Here is a 20,506-nt window from a genome sequence, read left to right on the forward strand (position 1 = left end):
AAAGAACCTGACAGTGTTTCTAAGTGTATTCCAAAAACTAAAAATAATCCATAAAAGTTTCCACCCAGCGAGCTTTAAGTGGGCAAAGACCTCTCTCTTTCTCCCAGAACAGTTAATTTATCAATCCGCATTCACCCCTACAGCAACACACGGAGCAGCATGGGATTCAGCGTGGCACACACTACCAGCTTCGCCTTTCCTAAGGTAAACTGGGAGTATTTTTTCTTGTCCTGCGTCTCCTCCACATTGTCTTAACAATACAATAAAAAAAAAAAAAAGACTCCTGCCGATTATAATACGGAAAATGTCTAGATTTGCTATTCTGCTAGAGTTGGCAACCACCTACTTTGCCTAGCCTTAATATTGGCCCTACATGTATCTAACGAAACCGTAACACCTATTCCAGTTATCCCTTCCCAACACCATGGGGATCTGCTCTCCCACTAACGCTCATGGGAGTTACCGGGAACTCCCATTATTAACCATATTACAATCATCATGTGCAAGTTCCTGTGTGTCAGTGCAGACCTTTTGCTTAACTTCAGGCCGAATTCATTTCCCGTGTGAAAACCTGGAGTTAAGAAAATGCCATGCAGGGGTGACACATTTCTGGCTTTGCTGCCAAAAAGCCATTTTACATAACCTGTCCCTATCCCCCCAGTTTCCTGTTCTCAAAGGCCTGTAGATATAAGCAATTCAGGTTCAGTAAAAATTATACAGCCTGAGCACAAAATGAACTTGTTGAGAATACCATAAATCAAGAGCGGTTAATAATAGCCAAAAAAAAAAAAGCGAAATGGAGATAAAACTGTGTTAGACCTCAAAGACAAAGCTGGCCGATTTGGCTAGGTCGACTTTCACAATGACAAATGTATCTGATACAAAATGAACGCAGTTATTAGTCCAGAGACTGAAGATGACTCTTGCACTGGCAGTTACTGGAAACTGCCATAGAGCTTCAGAAACCCCACTCTTCAGATCGCAGAGGTTGCGAAGCCCTACCTACCTAATCTGCAAAGCTTATCAGAAGAACATAGATTAGAGAAAGATCAGGATAAAAGACCACAGAAAGTATTGGGCTCATTTTTGTAAGCGCATCTAGTTTCCACAAGCAGACAAATTTTGCAGTGTATTTCATAAAAAAAAATGAGATCTTACTAAGTAGGCGACCACTGCTGCACTCAACAGATCTTCGCTGGGCTGCAGCCAACGACCGCTCGATAAAACCCGGTGGGTTTGAAGCTGCGCAGACCAGCGAGCGCCCATGCAGCTCGCCCGTAAAGGCAGCGCTCCCGAACAGCTAGGCTGCACTCAGCCTGCTGTGCTCTCTGGGTGAGCAGATACGCTATCCTTCCGATGTGAAGAGAGAAAAGCTTGCTTACGTGAATTTATCACCCCAGGACACCAGTTTAACCTGGACGTTCAGCAATTACTCTGGGAGACACCGACCTGAAATTGTGATTTTACTAAAGAGCAAAACCTCCACCTTCGCTTTGATTCACCAGCGTTGAGCCAGCTGTTCTCCCAGACGTTAAGCTCTGTGGTTGGCCTTTTTTCTTCCATTAAAAAGTTTTACTTACTTGGCTTTCATGACTCAAACACTAGTGAAGGATCAGAGCACCAAATATGTGCTGTTCTTGACTGACACTGCAGCGCTCCCCGCGGGCCCTGGCTGCGCTAGAACCAGCGCAAGTAAAGCAAAGCAGCAGGGCTCTCGCTGCCTAGCACCAGATTAACCCATGCAGAGGTAAGTCAGGGAGCATCTTTGTGCACCGACAAACCTTCATTTTTGCCTCTTGCTCTCAGGCCGCTGGATCGCTACAGCAGAGAGCAGCTACGTTACAACCGCTCCACAGGATATTTTCAATAAAGTCTCATCTGTACTTTGCATGCATGAGTAAGAGCTCCTGGGTGTGTCCACGACCTCAGAGTTTACAGCATTAGCTCTAGGCATCACAAGTCATTTGGTTCCTAAAACATTCTTAAGAGCAACCCCACGCCAGAGCCCCCCCCCCCACCCAGCCCTTCGCTGCTGCATTAATGCATCGACACGCACATGCCCCGAGTAACCGCTGGCTGCCCAGAAGATTTTCTAAAGGTAAAGACAACTGCTAAGCACCTACTCCTCAGTGGGAAAGGACGGAAAATAGTTACCCTGGTTTGTGGTAGTAACATCTGTAAAGGCAAGAGCGCAACAGAAACTGGCAGGACCACCAGGCGTGGATGGGAAAGTGTTGTGCCATTTGCTAGCAGCACCCCATGCCGACGGCTCAATCCTAACTGTGGGGTTATTTTACAGACTCCCAAGCTATAGACAGCAAATGTGAACTAAAGAATCTCCCTTTCTGGTGAAAAAGGTGCCTTTGGAGATGGATTGCAGATTTCCCGTTTGTTTTGACCAGGTGAGCTAAGGAATCTGCTTCCAACACTGATTCACAGACAGCGGGCAGTGACCGTACTCAGCCGTACATCAGTTCCGGCTTCCAGCACAAGCACAGGATTGCTCCACACCAGGGTGGTAAAGATTTTCTTTCTCCTTCTAGCATGACAGCGTGAGGTTACCTGAGGCCCCCTGAGAGCTAGGAAGATGGAAGCTCAGCTTCCCTGACATTGGAGAAGAGCAGGAAATTTAAAGGAGTGGCTCTCCAAGGAATGTTCATCTTGTCACTGCAGTTTAAGGTGACGCAGGATTTTAAACGCTTGATTCCCACTGTGTCTTTTGCAGAAAAGCTTCAACTGAGAGCATATACGCAGCGGAAAAAAAGAGGGTACCGACTACAGAGCCAGAGGAAGCACCCCAAAAAGGTTCCCTCTCCTCTCAGCAGAGTTCTGTATGAAAATACAAGGTGCTGCCGTAGAGCTCTAGTGCATGTTTTAACCGCAGTGGTCAATTACACCTAGTCAGTCCCACACGACACTGAATCAAATCCCACCACGTACTGCTGCCCAAAGGGTACAGCTGCTCTTTAGCACATCGCTGGTCAGGTTTGAGCCAGACGTTTCTATGGGATCCAGCCTGTTTTCACCGGCAGGCTGGTCTTGTAACAGATCAACCACTTAATTCAACTCACCCCACAGCCGCATGAGCCGTACAAGGAGAGGGCAAGCAGAGCTAACCAGAACAGGACGGTCCATTTTGGCAAGGGCCCGCAGTTAGATTAGATTAAGCACAACACAGGGTGCTACCCTCAGCCTGTTCAAACATTCCTCCCAGAAGTTGCCATGGAGGTCTAGCACGAGTAACGTCGTCACCGCGGTGGCTCTCTGCTGCTGCAGCGATACCGGAGACAGGCTGCGTCTTTCCGTAGTTTGTTTTTCAGGGCAGAAACTAATAAAGGACTGTCGAGTGGTTATGCTGCCCTGGGAACAGTGGGCCGCCTATATAAGGTCTTTTAAGTTCTCTTTGCCCAAGCTCTTCTGAAAATGTTAGTGTTTTATCTTTAAGTACCTAAATAAATGTTCCTAATTAGGATGCCACACAAACAGCAGCAAATTATCAGCCTAAATCCGTATGTATATCAAACATTTGGATGTATCACTTCTCTGAGTGAAAGGAACAACCTGCAAAATTGACCTTCGTAAACAAATCACCAATTGTTTTGTTCAGACGTGTGAAACGCAGAGCAGTGGGGTAGGGGAGGGACAACGCTCCCTGGAATAGCCACGCATAAAGCCCACTGTCCAAGACTGAAACAGACTGTTTGCAAACAGAACACATGCCACGTCAAAAGGTTGAGATATTACATGTTCAATCATCTTTGTAGGCATGTTTTGCCTTAATAAGGTTTTACTTTCTGCTTGGAAGAGTACCGTACAAGCTAGTTGGTGTATGTTCATTAAAATCCATACCGGGTGCAACTCTTATTTAGGGAAACCGAATCCTTACTCAAAACACAGAAACAAAGGACAGCCTGATTACAGGAGAATGGTAGTGGTCTGGAGTTTACCATACACTGTTATTTTAAATTCCAGTCTGAAACCTAACAGCTAGCTGTAAAAGTCTCTGAGCATGTTCCAGTTGCTTCAACTTATTCGTAAAAGTAGTCACATTAACTTTGGCTACAATCCTGTTTTGTTATATGTTCCTCTATATAGCCCTGGGAATTACCTCAAGTACCTAGCGCCCATGCAAACATTTCATAAGTCAACTTTTGCATGGCAGATGCTGATATTTTTCTTAATTACAGGTCAAAGATCATTTAGTCATTTCCCCTCCCACCTCCTTAACCTCCTCGAGTTTCCTGGATTTCATAAAAACATTTCCCTTCCCAACATGTTTTAGTTATAAGCTTGATGTTTTCCATTTCCCTACCTGTATTGTGGTGTTCCCACCTTCCAGAAGGGCAATGGCTAGCAGGATGCTCTCGTGGAAGACTCTGTCACTGGTGGCATTCATGATGAGGTCTATGACCAGGTTGGATGCACCTTCTTTATCGAGATGACATTGGACATCTGCCAAACTCATCTCACCTCGGCTCACTGAACTCGATCCGGAGCTTCCTCCTGTAAAGGTGATTGTGAGAAACAGGCTGAGATTCAAACCCTGCTGCCCTACTGGGATGGCACCTCTCTCTGGTTTAAATTATTAAGCTATCCCAAATGGCGTGCACACGTTTATTAACAGCGATGAACTCTGCTCCTAGCGTTTCTGCAAGGCAGAGTTTGCAACTTGAAGGACACATTGGGCATGTTTTAAGTCAGGCACTTAACCCTGCTTTAATACGTGCGAGTTGGCGGGAGGTGGGGTCCTGAGGGACGACAGCCCGGGCTGGCAATGGGGAACGGTTGGTGCCACTGCTGCCTTCATGAGCAGCGGAGGATGGAAAGAGGGCTGGTGCATTGGAAGAGGGTTCTGGAACCAGCGCGGGTTCAGGGATACAAAGGGAGGTAGAGGCTCTGCAGGACCAGTGAGGGACGGAGAAAACGCGAGAAATTCCAGAGGATGGCAAAGCCAACGCTCTAGAAAGTGGAAGAGTATGGCAGTAGGCAGCACAAGGACAAATGAAATATGTATCAACTTAGAAAATAGGGGGAAATTGGGTTTTTTGGGGTTTTTCTGTTAGTTTCTGATCAGGCCTGCTTTCGGCAGGATTACCCACCGCCTTTATTTTGAAGAGGCAAAGCCCACTGAACTGTGTTTCGACAAAACGTGCTTGACATTACTGACTTCTTTCAGCAATGCTCTCAATCAAACAAACTGCACTCCCTAACTTACTTCAAACCGAATTTTTGCTCATCCTACCCCGCAATCTCTCTGTAATACAATGAAATGCTTTTGATTCAGATATGGTTAATTATCTGACATCCGTAGGAGCACATTTCCCAAACATTATTGCAAATATTCAATTGATCAGGTTTTCTACGTACATTCATTCAAAGCAAAGTCACAAAATTCAAGCCAAGCCCAGACAGTCTTTGGAAAGTATAAAAACCCCTGCCTGCTTAATTTTAAAGTACTTTTTCAAATGCAGTCAGGAGGAAAAGAACACCGCTCTCATCTGCATGAGGAAAAAGCAGTTGACACCATTAGAGACAGGAGAGCAATGCCCTGCTCAGCCTGAAGTGGAATCCCTCTAGGAGAGGTAAAACATGCTGGACTTTCCAAAACCAGTAGCGACATGCAAGCAGGACCTCCTCCCCATCCTTGTGGATAGTTTCCTCTCTTTTTTTTGGCATTTCATAGGAGAGAACAATAGGGAAAAAGTCCAAAAGAGTGGGGGAAACCCCCCCTATTTCACCTGATCTGTCAGGCAGACACAGACACACAGCATCTGGCAGGGCAGATCGCACAAGCCACCCGTGAGCAGGAGCACGTCCTACCTCCTGCCCCGGCTTTGCCGGCGCCTCCAGCAGACAAGGGGCCATTGCCGAAGGTGGTGAGGCTCTCGCGCCGTCCCGCCGGTCTCACATTGCCATAGTAACGGTTGACCAAAACTTGCCTGAGTGCCTCACCCTTGATTCAAAGAGGATAATGAAATCATGATGTGAGTTTCATGAATAAACAAACACCTAATATTCAGTAGCAAGGGGACTGCTGTTATCATTAGCCTACTTGCCACGAGGGAGGGGGAACCGAAACCCTGGAGATTTGGAAAAACCCACTGAGCATCTCCTGGCGTGCTTGGGCAGGCTGGGACACTGGCGGGGGAGGTCTCATGGGGCTCAAATAAAATTATGTGTTCCCAGCACCAGAAACAGCTCCAGATCAGAGTTCGTACTTTCTAGACAGATTTTATTCTCAAAAAGCTTTTTTTTTAAAAAAATTAGTATCTGTTGTCTCCATTTTCAATGTAAAAAAGTGGCACCTGTAAGGCACCAACTCAAAATGAAGAGGATTAGAGAAAACGTAACATTAGAAATGGTTTTGTGAGTGAGCAACCCCAGCTTCTCAAACCTATCCTATTTTGCCACTTCACCGATGTTACAGGGACGCACTCCCTTCCCCTCTCCATCAGCAACTGATGCGATCTAACGCTGTCAGCCGCCGAGCGGAAACCCGAGCGATCCCCGCTGCACCCCATCCCTTAGCTCCCCGCGTCCCTGCTGGCAGCTGCCCGAGCCGCCCGGTCACGCCGGCAGTCAGCATCCGAGCACATGAGCCCGCGGACGCTGCGGGGCACCAGTCCTCAGATAACCCCGACATCCCGGCGAGCAGCCGCCCCGGCCGCGCGGAGCACGCGCCGCTGCCCTCAGCGGAGGCCAGAGGGGATCAAAACACCTCCCGGGTTGAATGTTAACCTGCAGACCCTGCACTGCTCTCGCTTAAGGCCTTACAAGAATTGCCAGCGCTTCAGAGAGCTGTACAAAAGCTGGCGGCTCCTGCCAGCAACGGGCAGACGCACAAACGCCGCAGTCGGATTAACAGATTTTTTAGAAGGTCTTTGTGCGAAAAGGAAAACTGGTGATTATTTTAACTGGGAGCTGCCGCTCTGCTAATGGCGGCGTGCTGTGGTAACCGCAGTGCCACCCCGAGAGGGGAGGAAGGGGCTAAGGGATCTAGCCAAGAATAATTTCATATTAAAAATCTGTCGGGATGAACTAAAATATCTTGATCTCCCTTCACCAAGCAGGTGCTCGACACTGATTTCCAGTTGTATTTCACATGAAATTAGTTGTCCGACTATAGATTCAAAATAACTAGGAGGTTTAATATTAGCTGTCATGCAAGTGAAGCCTTTTTAAACTTTCACAAGAGGCCTTTAAAACACAAGTAAGTACATGGAACAACGTAACCCGGCATTAATTGGCTCACACAAAATTCCAGCACTGCCGCAGCCACGCTGCTTTTGATACAGAGCTGGCACCCACAAAAGGTACCTTCGAGATATATACCCCAATGCACTGGGAAGACAAAAACCTGTCTGGAAATTAAGTGTCCTTTACCAAATATCAGATATCGCTTCCAAACGGAGAAGCTCAGCCCCTGCCGGCAGCTGGTCAGGGCTGGCTGCCCTCCCCGCGAGGCTGGTGCTCATGTCAGGGCTCCCACCACCGCCTGCTTCTTGTCACTGCGATTTAGTAGGTTAAAAACGGTTCCTACAGATTATTAGTGTGAAAGCTGCAGCACAGGAGCTGCGTTTTGTGGAATCAGATGGGGATGGGGGAAGCGGCAGGGAGACAAGATGTAAAATAAACATGAAGAGAGCTTTCCAACCAGCTGCTTCCCAAAGTCCCTCAAAAAAAGAAAAAAAGGCAAGTTACTTTGGAAGTAACAGTAGAAGCTGATGAGCGCTTCTCCGAGGGGCATACGCTTCCTATCGCTGCTTGGGCCAAAGAGTGAGCATGTAGGAGAGGCAAGAGACTAAATGCAAAAGCTCAAGCAGATTCTTACCCCGGAGGAGCTATTTTGACAGACAGTGACATGAGAGTGTTTAGTACATGATGTAGTGCTTTCACCATCTTTCTGCTCTCAGTCTGGCAGGTAAGGAAGGCTACACGACAGAACAAGGCCAAGCCAGACACACCAAAGAAATCCAACCCCAAAGCGTAACTCATCTTCCTTCTACATGTGTCCCTGATCAGAAAGGCAACTCGATACCCATATAAGCCCTATGCCAAAAATCACGGTCCCCTGGAGTTCGCACATTACCTGTTTCCTCTTCTGTTAAACTGACTGGCAGTTGTCATATCAACTGGCATTTAAACCCAGTAATTTTTACTACTTACTACAAAGGGAACACCACACATCCAACCACAGGAACTGCTTTTCAGTGAACTCCACCTCCTCCTGAATTGAGAAGGGTAACTAAAGCTCCTGGGATCGTCTCTAGGCTTTCCTTCTGGCCCGCTGTGGAGCGGAAGGCAGCTTCTATTCCATGGTCAAGACAGCTGGGGTGAGGGGAGAGACCTCATCGGGAGCTGCTGCTCTGAGGACAGGCCTGCAGCACCTCCGTTGCCTACAGCAGTTGTGCGTCCAGAACAGGACAAGTAACCAGAAAATACAAGTGGGAATATGCATTCAAGCATTTGTTCCTAGGCTGAAAGCGTGCTGATCCACCGTTTTGGAGGTTTGGCAATCGGCGTTCACCAGCATTTTGAATTCTAACTGGGAAGAAAACCTTTGTTTCCTACAGAATTATTCAGAACTACTGTGTTAGCTAACAAGTATATGAGAATGTGATCAAAGTAGAGGGGAGAAAAAATAAGTGGTATTTAAGAAATGTTATAATTAATTCAGCTGCAATGCTTGGCTCCAGAACAGTTCTTTAACCATCATGTTACTGTTGCACACCACTTTGATGCGTACAGTATGCAAACAAATATCAGATGTTTGGCGGCAATAAGAAAAATCAAATATGCTACCTAGGAAAAAAAAAAATCCAACAGCATTCAGTTTCATCTGCATTCACCATCAAGGTAGACTAACAGTGAGTAGTATACAAACATTGTACCTGTATCAGTAGAGCAGATGCAATACACAATTCTGTTTAAATGGTACCAAAAATGTGTTATAATCTTTAAAAACACAGAATCTTTAATAATATTTAAGATTGAAGCAGTTATAAGTTGCTGCTATTCTGCTCCCAGCCACAAGAACAGAACAAATCAAGTGCATTAAAGACACTGATTTTGCAGCTTGGCTGTTTACCAAGAGGGAGGTGCGGCCAAAGCAGGCAAACTCCACAAGCACTGATTAGTCTCACTTCATAACTGGGTGATCAGTCACCAAAGTGGAGTGCTTTGAAAGTGTGGATGGACTAGACCAGGATCTGAGGTTTAATTCAGAGCAGTCAGGCACTTGCTCCTTCCATTTACTACAAGAGAGGTGCTCCAGCACCCCATTTCGTAAGCGTGGCTGATCATTTTAGGTTTTCCAAGAGACCAACAGCAAGCAGTTAACCACAGAAGTTTCTTACACGACTTAGGCTTCACTGTTTGAAAGGAAAAGGTAGAGGATTAGTTCTGAACGTGCTTGACTGCTGTACATACCCTTCTATGATCCTCCAGTTGCCTCTGTGGTAGACTTTGATCAAGCTCCTGCTGTGCACGCAGAAATTTCATTTTAAAGCAGAACAACACCAGAGAGACACTAACATCTTTGCGATCATGGAAAATATTAAGGGAAATCACAGCTAAGAGCAAAGGGGGGAGATGAGGAAGATCGACTGACGAGCTATCTAAACAGAACATCTGCCCTCAATTAGCTCTGGCAGTACTTAACCGGTCTGCTCTGCCACCCTCCAGCAGACCACCATGGCATGCACATATGCCAACGCATTCTCATGGATTCAAAGAAAACACAAAGTCCGTCTAATTTTACGGTTACCAGTAGCACACAGAAGTTTTTAAGAACTCAAACCATGCATGCCCATGCATACATGTGCACAGATAACACGCACACAGACACCCCGTCCCGCTATACGCACACTTCGGGAGGAAGTGCAGGTACTTCAACATATCTGACCGTGGTCAACGAAGCTCTTTTGAGAGTGTGGAGGGCCCCTGGCAAAACCCGTGGGATTTCTGTTCCGATGCCATGGACTTCAGTGGGGTTACACTAACCAAAGTCCCTCGGCTTGTGCGTGATTACAAATCAAATCTCTTGTTTCAGGTATTAATTTTGAGGAATGGAACGTGCATTTCGTAAACTTGAAGTATGTTGAGTTTTTGCTGCTGTAAAGCATTCCTGAAAAGGTGTAGGAGCAACAGCTCTGTACAGGGACCCATCTTAAACCAGGAGCCATCTCCCAAACGTCTCAAAGTCATTCTATGACCACTCAGTTTTAGCTGACATTCAAACACTGTTCCACAAAAATCACATATACAAAGGTCTAAACCACCACAAACTAAATTTTTTTCTTCATCACTTCAAAACATATTTATAATTTTCATATTCATGTAGCTCAGAGAATTAACACTGTCCTAAGATTTAGACTTCCGTGTTGTTTCACTTGGATTTGCCCAGTTGTACAATCTACCAATGCCATCTCTGGATGTCCGGTTAGTTTCAAAAGAATTTGAGATTTCATAAATTCTTATTTCTTCATTTCGGCAAATAATCTGTCTCATGCAAACTAATGCTGGGGTATCTCATAAAGGAAGTGTGCCTGCATATCCAATTCACTATAGATCTAGAAGCCTTGAGGATGTCAAGTGACCCATAGCTGTCTCACCGTGGCATTTTAAGCGGGACACCCAGCTGCTCTGGGATTACTAAGTTCCCACTAACTTCTTCGGACACCTCCATTTCCATGTGAAAGTTTTTAAATAAGTGAGACAAAGGGAAAACCAAATTCTGTATTAGGAGCCAGAGAAACAAAGTCTTATTTTGCTAATGCAGGGGGATTTGAGAGGAGACTTTCCAAACAGTGCCTCCCTCAAAAGCATAAGGGAAATGGCTGCAAGGAACAAAAATTTGGTTTACGCTTGTTTTTAATGTATTTTCAGACTATCAGACCGATGCTGTATTGGATGAAACCACTTCAACAGATATACTTATATTCCACTGTCTAACACCACGCAGGAACACACATTTCACAGGTTTTTTTGTTTTTTTTACCAACGAGACACTCCACCAGGACTACTTCAAAACACCGATATTTGCCTGTTGTACAAATATGGGTGGGTGACACACCTCTACAGAGCTTTCCGTTTCTGGAGGTTGCGGCAGCTAGTTGAAAGTAAAATGCAGAAAAATTAGTCATTCTTCAAGAATCTTTCATCCCAACAGAAATCTAGTGGTCAACACTTAGGGGAAGGGAGCTAGCAAAGCACTTGGCTTAGCTGAATCATCACAAATGAATTACAGCCGTAATTACTGTTTACAACCTCCCACCCACCCAGCTCCTAAAAGGGCCACATTTTGAACATTTAGCAGGAATCCTTTGAACATCCCAAACTACTTTGCATGAACTCAGAGGCACAAGCAAAAAGCTTCAGTTGCAGGTGCACACAGGCCTGCGGTGCGGAGGTGCACTTCTGGGCAGCCTGCTCGGAGCGCGCACCCGGGGTCTGCGATGCGCAGGAGCGAAGGCAGCACACCCGTCCCCAGCGGGGAGGAGGAAGAGGAGGAGGAGGAAGCCAGGGCTGCATATCACAGAAAGGCCTCTTACAATGCGAGTTTCAAAAAAATGCCTTCAGTGGATTCTCATCTATAAACATACTTTTCCTGAGACAAAAGATACGTGATACAGCAGCAAGCACGAGCAATGAAATAAGAGGCTTGACGGTGACAGCTTTTCAAATTTAAAATGCTGATCATCACATTGAAACAGATGAAGACAAGCAACTTTTATCTAGTAGAGCTTAGACATACAACAGAGACCTAAACATTCAAATGAAATTGCCTACTAAATCGTGGGTAAATTGATTTACCTTCTCAGGAACAGACACTAAGAAATAAGACAAGGACGATACAGTAATACCCAATTCAGTCAGCCACTCATGGTCCGCGTCTGCCTAGAGGGCACGTGGATTAGACAGGCAAATCAAGCATAGGCCGGGGGAACGACTGTGGTTCTTGAACCCGGTGTCTGCTGCAGCCTAGGAAATGCACAGCAGAAGGAAAGGAAGGCCACGAGATCCAGAAGTCTAAATACGGAGGGACTCCGCTTCCCAGGAAGGAGCCAGAGGAGCGAGCGCTTCCTCTGCCGTGCTCCGTGGGCAGGGGCTCCTCGGCCAGGAAGAGCCGTTCTCTGTTCTTCTCCTAATGGACTTTCCTCCTGGCTAACTCACACGGCCTTTGGTACACCATTTCCTTGCATTGTCACCGCTCTTGGAAACTTCACAAGCATGCAAGCCATTTCTCTCCTGGCCAGATTGGAGCAGGGAGTATTTAAGCCAGAGGACCAAAAGTTAACAGGAAGAACCTCATTTATGCAGAGGAACACACAGTTCCTGCACAGCCCGCTCTGTACACCCTTGCTGCTTGTAGGCTGGGCACTGGAAACGCCGTATCGATTTACTGGGGACACTGGGCGCGTTGTTCTGATTGCAGACACCGCGCAACTTGCTTCAGAGCAAAGCAAAAAATTCCTCCATTCTTAAGGAGTCAACAGCAGCAAGGAAATCACGCAGCATACTCCCCTGTAAGAGAAACCAGGTACCTTCCTTCCAGGGAAGGGGAGGCTGAAGCTGGCAGGTCAAGTGGACACCACTGCCCCAAGACAACGTACTGGACTTGGGATTCCCAATGGAAGCTTCCTTATGCCTGGGCTTATACCATCACCCCAAATTAATCAAACATATGTGTATATTTGGGCACTGCAAACCAGCACAGATGAAGGATCACCATGAAATTAGGTTGATCTTTCCAACTTAAACTGGAGAAGGAAAAAGTACATACTCTAGCGAGCAAATTCCTGTGCCTTCCCACTGTAGCACAGACAGCATGTATAAATAGATCAGCATGTTACAACCAGCCCCACAAACTCATCTGCAAGCAAAAGCTACTGCCCTTGGCAATGCTCGGATGGATCATTCCAAATAATGGCCTTCAGCAATCTTTCAGTAGGAATATGAACTCTAAATACTGAGATTGTTATTCTTCCAGTCAAAATGGGTTAAAAGAGCAAATAATTACTGAGCTATAGTTAGTGTGCTACACTTTGCACTATCCTGTGTGCCACAACAGCAAAGTACCAGCTTATGCTTTACAAGAGGGACTGAATGGGGTGGGAGAGTAGACTGAAGTAGTAATTTTGCTAGATTTCTTGTGCCTCTGTCTACCTAGTCTCCACCTAGAAGAAAAGTGATGGTCTGGGGGGCAGCGGCAAGTCTGTGGAACACCGAGCCACTTCACTAGCAGCGGCCAGGTGAGTGCCACAGACACAGTGGCCAGCTTTTGAACTGGAATCTAGTGGGTGGTGGGGCAGAGAGGATTACACCATCTTTACTCTTTACTAGCAGTAACAGAAGTTCCTTTTAACTTGCTGTGCAAAAACCCCTCTTCCTTTGAAGTTTCCATTCCCGCAAGGCTGGCAAATAAACCACTCATCATTAGCCGTAACAGGAGAATTACAATTTCTTTGACCTGTTGGTGACCGTAATGCTTCTAGCATCCATTTCCCCAACACAGGCTACGTGTGTTTCCCAGAATGGTCTTTATCTGACTCAACAGTGGATGTATCCACCTCAAAAACCACCAAAGCAAGTGACAGCTCAAGTGTGAACTCATTACATCTCAACTTATGAGATATGGAAGAGGTTTCAGTCCTTTTCCTTTATGGTTTTGAGGAAGGTGTGAAAGTTTTATTTTCATCTGCTTTCAAAATAACAATCAAGATGCAAGTTGTCTAATCCTGTCTTTCACAGAAAATTCAAACAACTAGCACTGTAGACAAAAAAGTGGAAATGGTTTGAGGAAATCCAGGAAGACTTTCATTCAGGTTTAAAGCCTCAGGATTGCTCTTTTCTTTTTTTAAGATCACAGCTATGTAGTAAACATCCAGAACTTCAAGCGCTGAAAAGGCTTGAAATGCACTTAATAGGCAGTTGGAGATTCCAGGAGACTGGGTCTCCTCTGGGTAGCGGCCTCAGCAAAACAGGACAGAAAACATCTCGTATCATAACGTTAAAAATGGGTGGGAAATAATCCTATCAGAAAAACCTGCACGTCTGTGTGAGCACACGCGTATGAGCACTGTCAAAAACCTGATCGCTCTCTCTCAGCCTCACCAAACTTTGGAACTGTGACAAAATAACAGACAAAGCAGCACAGGTACAAGTACAAACCTCCTCCACTTCAGGCCTTCTCCAAGCTGAAAGGACTGCGAGGTGACAAACCCCAGACTGCCTAACTTCCCCAGGCTGACACCGTTCTTGCAAACTACCACACATCTCCTTTACGTCTTTTTCCAAACAACCCTCTAAGTCGGGTACAACGGTGACTAGCCTGTGCAAGGCAACACTAAACCAACTCCTGTCTTGTGAGGTCTTCAAGATCAGCACTGAGCATTCCCAAGAGGCTTAGTCAAACCGAACTCATCTGGCTCAGTAGAGAAGCAACGGTGAGAGGCACGATGCCCTGCGCTGTGCGGGAGGTCGGGTTAAATTACCGAGCGGTTCCTTCTGGTCCTGAAATCTGTGAATTCAGGAACCAACCCAACTCCATGCATATGGCATCTAATTATCAGGGTGGCGAGGGGAGAGATTTGGCATGGAGGAGGAAATAAAAAGGGGAAAACACGACTACAGAGTCAGTCAGCCAAAGATCACATTAACCTTGTGATAGCTAGGTTGCATATCCAGCTGCAAAGAGCTACAGCGAAGGTCTCAGATGCACGTTACTCTGACACCACTGCCCTCGGCTTCCTCTACCTCAGCATCTCCTGTATCAGCTGGAGTTCCAGCGGGACTGGCTGCTTAATTACAGTCCTGGAAGTCCCTTTCCACTTCTGCCTCCCTTTTCTGAATTTCCCCTTTTCTCCGTGAAATACTTTCCATATAGCTCTTACTTGAAAGACACACAGCAAAAGCTCCAGCTAGTCTGATTCGTGACAGCAGACCAGAGCACAAATTATGTTGCTGTCCTTCATAACTCTTCAGTAACACCAGAAAACTCCACGTAGGTTACCTGCTTGCCAAGGCTCCTTTGCAAGGCCAATACTGTTACCTTGGAGAACCGAGAAAAAATTTGGATAGGAAATTTCGAGCCTCTGCAGATGATCTGTAGGTGTTTGTCAAACATGCATTTGACTTGCTATGGATAAGTTTCAGGGCAGAGGGGAATAATTGGGAACCAAAAGCACTGAACTGCTTTCACAAACTTCCCACGTTACAGTTTACCATTGTAACAGACCTGCAAAGTTGCCGAGCACTGTATTTTTAGTGACGGAGGACCTCACGCCTGCACAAATTAAGAGGTAGCGTGAATTGCGAAGCAGCACCTTGTCCTGGCACAGGCTCTTCTGAGCCACGCAGCTCTCCCGGCCCTCGCAGAAGACACACAGGATTTATGAGGGTAGAGACAGCCCCCTGGCTCCCACCGGCACGTGATGGAGCAGCAACCCCACGCTTACACCCCCTCGCCGCTGCGGCGCGCACCCAGACGGGGGACACGGCTAAACTTCCCCGCCTCGCCCTTATCTCAGTGCATTTGCAGAGGCTTTGTGTGCTGCCAGACGATGAGGTGAGAAATTTGGCATAAGGGCTGTCAGTGCCTGCACTGAAAGGTCACCGAGATCTGCCTACAGGAATGCCTCCTCTCATTTTCCAGAGCCCTCCATTGAGAAAGCATGTTTTACTTGGGCTGGGGCTTTCCTGGCGTTAGAGACCTCAGCCTCTGATACACCACGGACCTCAGTCTTGCAGGTCTTCTACAGTAACTGAAGATAATAAGAACTATCTTTACTACATGTTTTACATTAGCAGTTTTAATTAACTAGTAAGACGGTGCAAATATTTTTTTGTTACAAATAACTATAAGAAATGTTCCAGTCTCCTTTTCCAAAGTGCTCACCAATTCCAGTTCATGCAATAAAAACAGTCCAAAGATTGCAGGATTTCCGAAGGAAAAAAAAAATATAAGGCAGCCCACAAAAATTTATGAGAGGCTGCATTTCCTCTGCCCGAGACATAACAAGTGAAGCACTGTCTAAGTGCAAAATACACAAGCGAAATGACTGTGGAATAAGCTTTCTCTGCAAGGAAAATAATTTATAAGTGCACCTCTCCAGCACTGAAGAGGTTAATAAATTTTCCAATTCCAATCAGAAGATGCATAAAATAGCACATATTTTGCACCTTACTCAGCCGTCATGGTTTTAGTTTACCATTGATAAAGAGCCCTGAGAAGGTTATTTCAATCAACCCCTTTGAACCAGGATTTTCGGTTCCCTTTTCACCTACTTGAAACCTCAACACCAAAGTGAAGAAGTAAAAAAAAAAAAAAAAAGAACAACCCAAAACTCGATTGAGTGGGTCTGCAGGTGTATTTTGCTGGATATTGTTCTATCAGCTGCATAAAAAAAGTGTTATTACCGAATAAAAATAGAAAAACCCCAACACCACCAAAAAAAACCCCAACCCAGGGTTTTACTGAATTGAGTTTTTTAACTTCAAATCCTTAAAAGGATTAAATAATTACACGGAAAACTCCGGGTGGTTACAGAGTTTTGCTGGATTTGGTCATTTCGGTGTTTGCTGGCCCCTGCCCAGGGTCCCACCAGCCTCCGGGGCAGCAGCAGAGCACCCCAAAAAACGAAATCCCGATCCAACGGTATGGGACCGGCGGTCACGGGAAGCGTCGGCAGCCCCACGGGCACGGCAGCTCCCGGCACAGGCTCGGGGGCTGGCAGCCCCGGCGCAGCCCGCAGCGGCTGTAAACATCTCCACTGCATTTATTGGCAATTACCGCTGAAGGTCACACATCAGCAGTGGGCCTAAATTCCAGGAAAAAAAACGCTGTTCTTATGTAACTGCTGCCTGAATGTTGGCAGGTGCCCAGAGGAGCAGCTCGCTGCAATGTGGCTGGGAGGGGGGGGGAAGGGGAAAAAAAAAAAAAAAGAAAAAAAAAGAAAAATAAGTAGGACATCTCCCCGCCGCATTCAGCATCCTGAGCGTGCCACCTGCAGGTCAGCACTAACACTTCTCTCCTTTTCAGTCCAGAAAATATTAGTGCGTTTCTCTAGGACGTATGCGGTTTAGTGTCCAAGACTCGCACTGCAGGTGGAAACTGGGCCACGCTGTCCCCAAACGCCTATCTGGGCCCAGGAGAGCGGACGGGAGGTCTCGTCGCACGGAGAAAAGCCTCGCCGGGGAGGGAGCTGCGCTGCCTGAGCTGCCCTGGACCACAGGGAGCCCACGGTGGAGCTCACCACCTCAGCTGCAGTTGTGAAACACCGCAAGATCTGCATTTGTATCGTGCCTGGACTTTTTAGTGGGTTGGGGATTAAATTAAAAGTAAATTAAGCTGTTGTGTCTAATTAAAACTGGGGTTTAGTTATCACCGTTGTGTGAAGATTCACGCCTGATGGCACTTGAGGCAAATTTAGCTTAGCCCTGAACTACTCTGAGACACCAGCATCGTCAACAGCTCCATCAAGAACAGGATTACAGCAGCTGCAGCCCAGTAAGGAGCCGATCAAGAGATACTCAGCCCAAGGGCTTTTACAGACACCGCACCAGCGCGCTGCCCTGGGGGTTTCTACTCTCTTACTTGAAAAACTGCACAAAGGCAACGCTAAGACCAGCCTATTTAGCTCTTCAGCTCAAGTCAAGACCCCGTCACCTCCTAACACCCACCCGACGGTCTGGGATAGCCTGTGGAGCCAGAGAAACAGGAGTCCCTCTGCCAACTGAAAGACAAGTTCTGAGCACACAGCTTCAAGATCAGAGCGAAACCCAACACAACCATGTCGCACGTAAGGCGCAAATAAGGTGCCAAATGGTTTACAGTTTCCGATGGTTTTGGTTTTCTAACAAAACAAATTGTGCTTTTCATCCGTCTTTCAAGATACCTTTTCTGCTCTTGATTTTAATAGCGGTCGTACGCGGCCGCTATCCCAAAGGTCTGCGCACTTTTACAAGCTTACAGGAACCTGAATATTTTGGAAATACTGCAGGTGACTCATTCTTAGGGTATCTTAATTTCTATCCCCAGAAAAAATACTTTTACATGAATCCTGCCACACCAGTGGATGCTGCAGAGTTAAAAAAAAAATAATAATCTACCAGAGCTTAAAGATGCTATCACCCTATTTCTGGCAGGCCAGATCGCAGTTCCCAGACTATACTAACAGATGTTGAAAACAAACACCACGCTACACCGCTTCTCCCTGGAGAAAACTACGGCTCCTTCCCGTCCCTCGTTTCCAACAAAAAGGGAAGGCCAGATAAACCCCTCAGAAAGCACGCGAAGGCGGCCAGCGGCATTGAGCCCCACTACCCCCTCCTCACTTCCACACCACTCCTCCAGCAGCGCAGAGGCTCCCGCCTCGCCGCCGGCTCAGGCGCGCGCGGGGGTGCCGCCGGCCTCGCGCTCGGGTCGCCGCGTTCACCAGCCTTCCTGTTCTGCGGGGGATTTCCTACCGTTGGGGTGGATTCCAGCATTATTCACCCGGTTAAAAGGGCGCTCCCTTCACCCGCAACAACGGTAAGGGGGGCTGGGATGCTGATTTTTGATCATGACTCTCAGTAACAAGCGCATGGACCTCCTGGCATTTTATTACTTGAATTTGTTTTGCATTATTTGGACCCATCGCTCACTGAAATTACCTTGCAGTAGGCAATTAAGATGCATAAATCTATCTACGTATACAGTCACATAAATACTATGAAATCGTGCCGTAAGATGGTTACTTTAATAAAATTTTACCCTGGGGGAATAAAAAGCATTTCAACTGATCAGAAAAATTAAATCGAATCCAACAGAATTTGACAGAAAGGGAAGTTAACAATTTTACTCATAATGGAAATTTTTGCACTCTTAGCCCTAAATGTTCAGAGTTTTCAGGGTTGATGGGGGGGGGGGTGGGTGGGTGGAGAAGGAAGCCCTAGGATTTCTGTTGAGACTTGTCAGTGGTTCGAGCCCTGTCCCAATCCCTTTCTATAAGCAGCCAGGACTCGTTGCTGATGGTTATAAACACACCTGCTCCCTCCATGCAGTTGCTCCATCAAGGAGCAATAAAGTTCCTCCTGTGCAGCTTCCAGACCAAATCCTAAATTGCTCCACACACTCTGGTTGATTTATTGCAGGCGAAGACAGCACATTACAGCCAGAAAATGAAGGCGAAAGAGTTTCATATTATGACTTAATTTGCAATTAAACAATTCAAGTTTGTCTGAAGTTTCTCCAAGATAAAATTATATATATATATATACACACACGCGCTATTCTGGGAAGCTGTAGCGCCACATAATCCAAAGGGTCTAGCACCTGACAGAAGCCTTAATGTGCTCCAGATTAACTTTTCAAAAAGAGAGCGTGCTGCTGCAGGGTACTCCCCCAGGTAAGCGGGGAAAACAAAAAACCCCAAAAATCTCAGTTTACAAAAAAGAGAAAGAGAAAACAATTACAGCTGAGGTTACACACCGCAGCACCTCTTTAAGTACATAAGTACTAGATGCCCCATCCCAGCGCAGGTCAGAGGCGACAGCAGTAAATGGGCTTGCGCCACACGAACTGCTGCCCTGCAGACCAACCTCTGACCCTCGCTCTCTGCAAAGGTCTGTCCGACCCGGCAGCGACGTCCTCCGCACGCTAACAGCGGCAGATTTCCACCAACAAACAGAAGGGTGAATGCTCAAAGCAGCTCTAGCTGAGGGTTTTCTTTTTTGCTGAAGATTAAACCGGTGATGGGAAAGGTATGTCAGACCTTGGCTGGACCTTCTGCCCCAGCCTGGGGAGGGGACCCCAGCGCGCGCCGGCACGACGGTGACGGCACCGACCTGCGGCACAGCGGCGGCCTGAGCATCCCGGCCACGGGCTAGGTTAGAAACAAACCAAGAAAGGCACGGCTCCCGTTTGTTCTCATGAGGAATTCTGCTCCTTCCCTCCCCCCTAAAAGCCCAGCTGAACGGGAAGGACCCTCCAACCCAACCCTGGGCCACGTGCATGCTTTTTAGTCTGCTTTTGTGACAAATAGTTCAGATTTCAAATCTCTTTCAACAGGCAAGGACCCCAAATGTTATTTGGTTTTCAGAACAAGGTTCACCCAGGTGAATTCCGCTGATCAACATCAACAAGTTCTACAGAAAGCAATTTATGCCATATTTCATTATCTAATCTACTGAATAAAGAGCAGTAACATTTTAAGTGGTTGAATTTTGTTCCAAATAAAAGGTTGGCTTGGGAGAGAATACAGGAAATAAAGCACCGAGAGGAAAATATTCCTTTTTTTCCCTGGTATTTCAGTAAAATAAGGTGCCAGTCAATCACTTCATCCGTATTATACATTTATGCAAAAAGAAACTCAAATTTAGCACCCACGCATGGGGTTTTTTTAGCTGGATGAGGAAGTTGCAGCAACACAGACAGCTCAGCTCCCTCCCTCCACGCCGTGCACCGGTGTCCGAACCAGACATGCTGCTTTTAAAAGTCCTTAGAAAGCTTAATTTCAGGTAAACT

The 20,506-nt window shown here is 46.6% G+C and overlaps 1 protein-coding gene across 7 annotated transcripts in view; it reads right to left on the reverse strand.

Moving 5' to 3' along the window:
• ITPR1 (inositol 1,4,5-trisphosphate receptor type 1) overlaps window positions 1-20,506 on the reverse strand; it is a 180,732-nt gene that overhangs the window by 58,438 nt on the left and 101,788 nt on the right. For 6 of the 7 annotated variants that reach the window (XM_075095602.1, XM_075095603.1, XM_075095599.1 and 3 more), the window contains 2 exons: window positions 5,821-5,953; window positions 4,313-4,503 (listed from right to left, as the gene is read on the reverse strand). In XM_075095602.1, coding sequence (XP_074951703.1) covers window positions 4,313-4,503; window positions 5,821-5,953 — 324 coding nt within the window. Of the gene's footprint in view, window positions 1-4,312; window positions 4,504-5,820; window positions 5,954-9,429; window positions 9,481-11,074; window positions 11,111-20,506 lie in introns of all 7 variants that reach the window. The other variant, XM_075095606.1, reaches the window with a different exon arrangement.

The sequence above is a fragment of the Phalacrocorax aristotelis genome, chromosome 6 (assembly GCF_949628215.1).
Source record: "Phalacrocorax aristotelis chromosome 6, bGulAri2.1, whole genome shotgun sequence".
In the NCBI taxonomy this organism is placed as follows: Eukaryota; Metazoa; Chordata; class Aves; order Suliformes; family Phalacrocoracidae; genus Phalacrocorax; species Phalacrocorax aristotelis.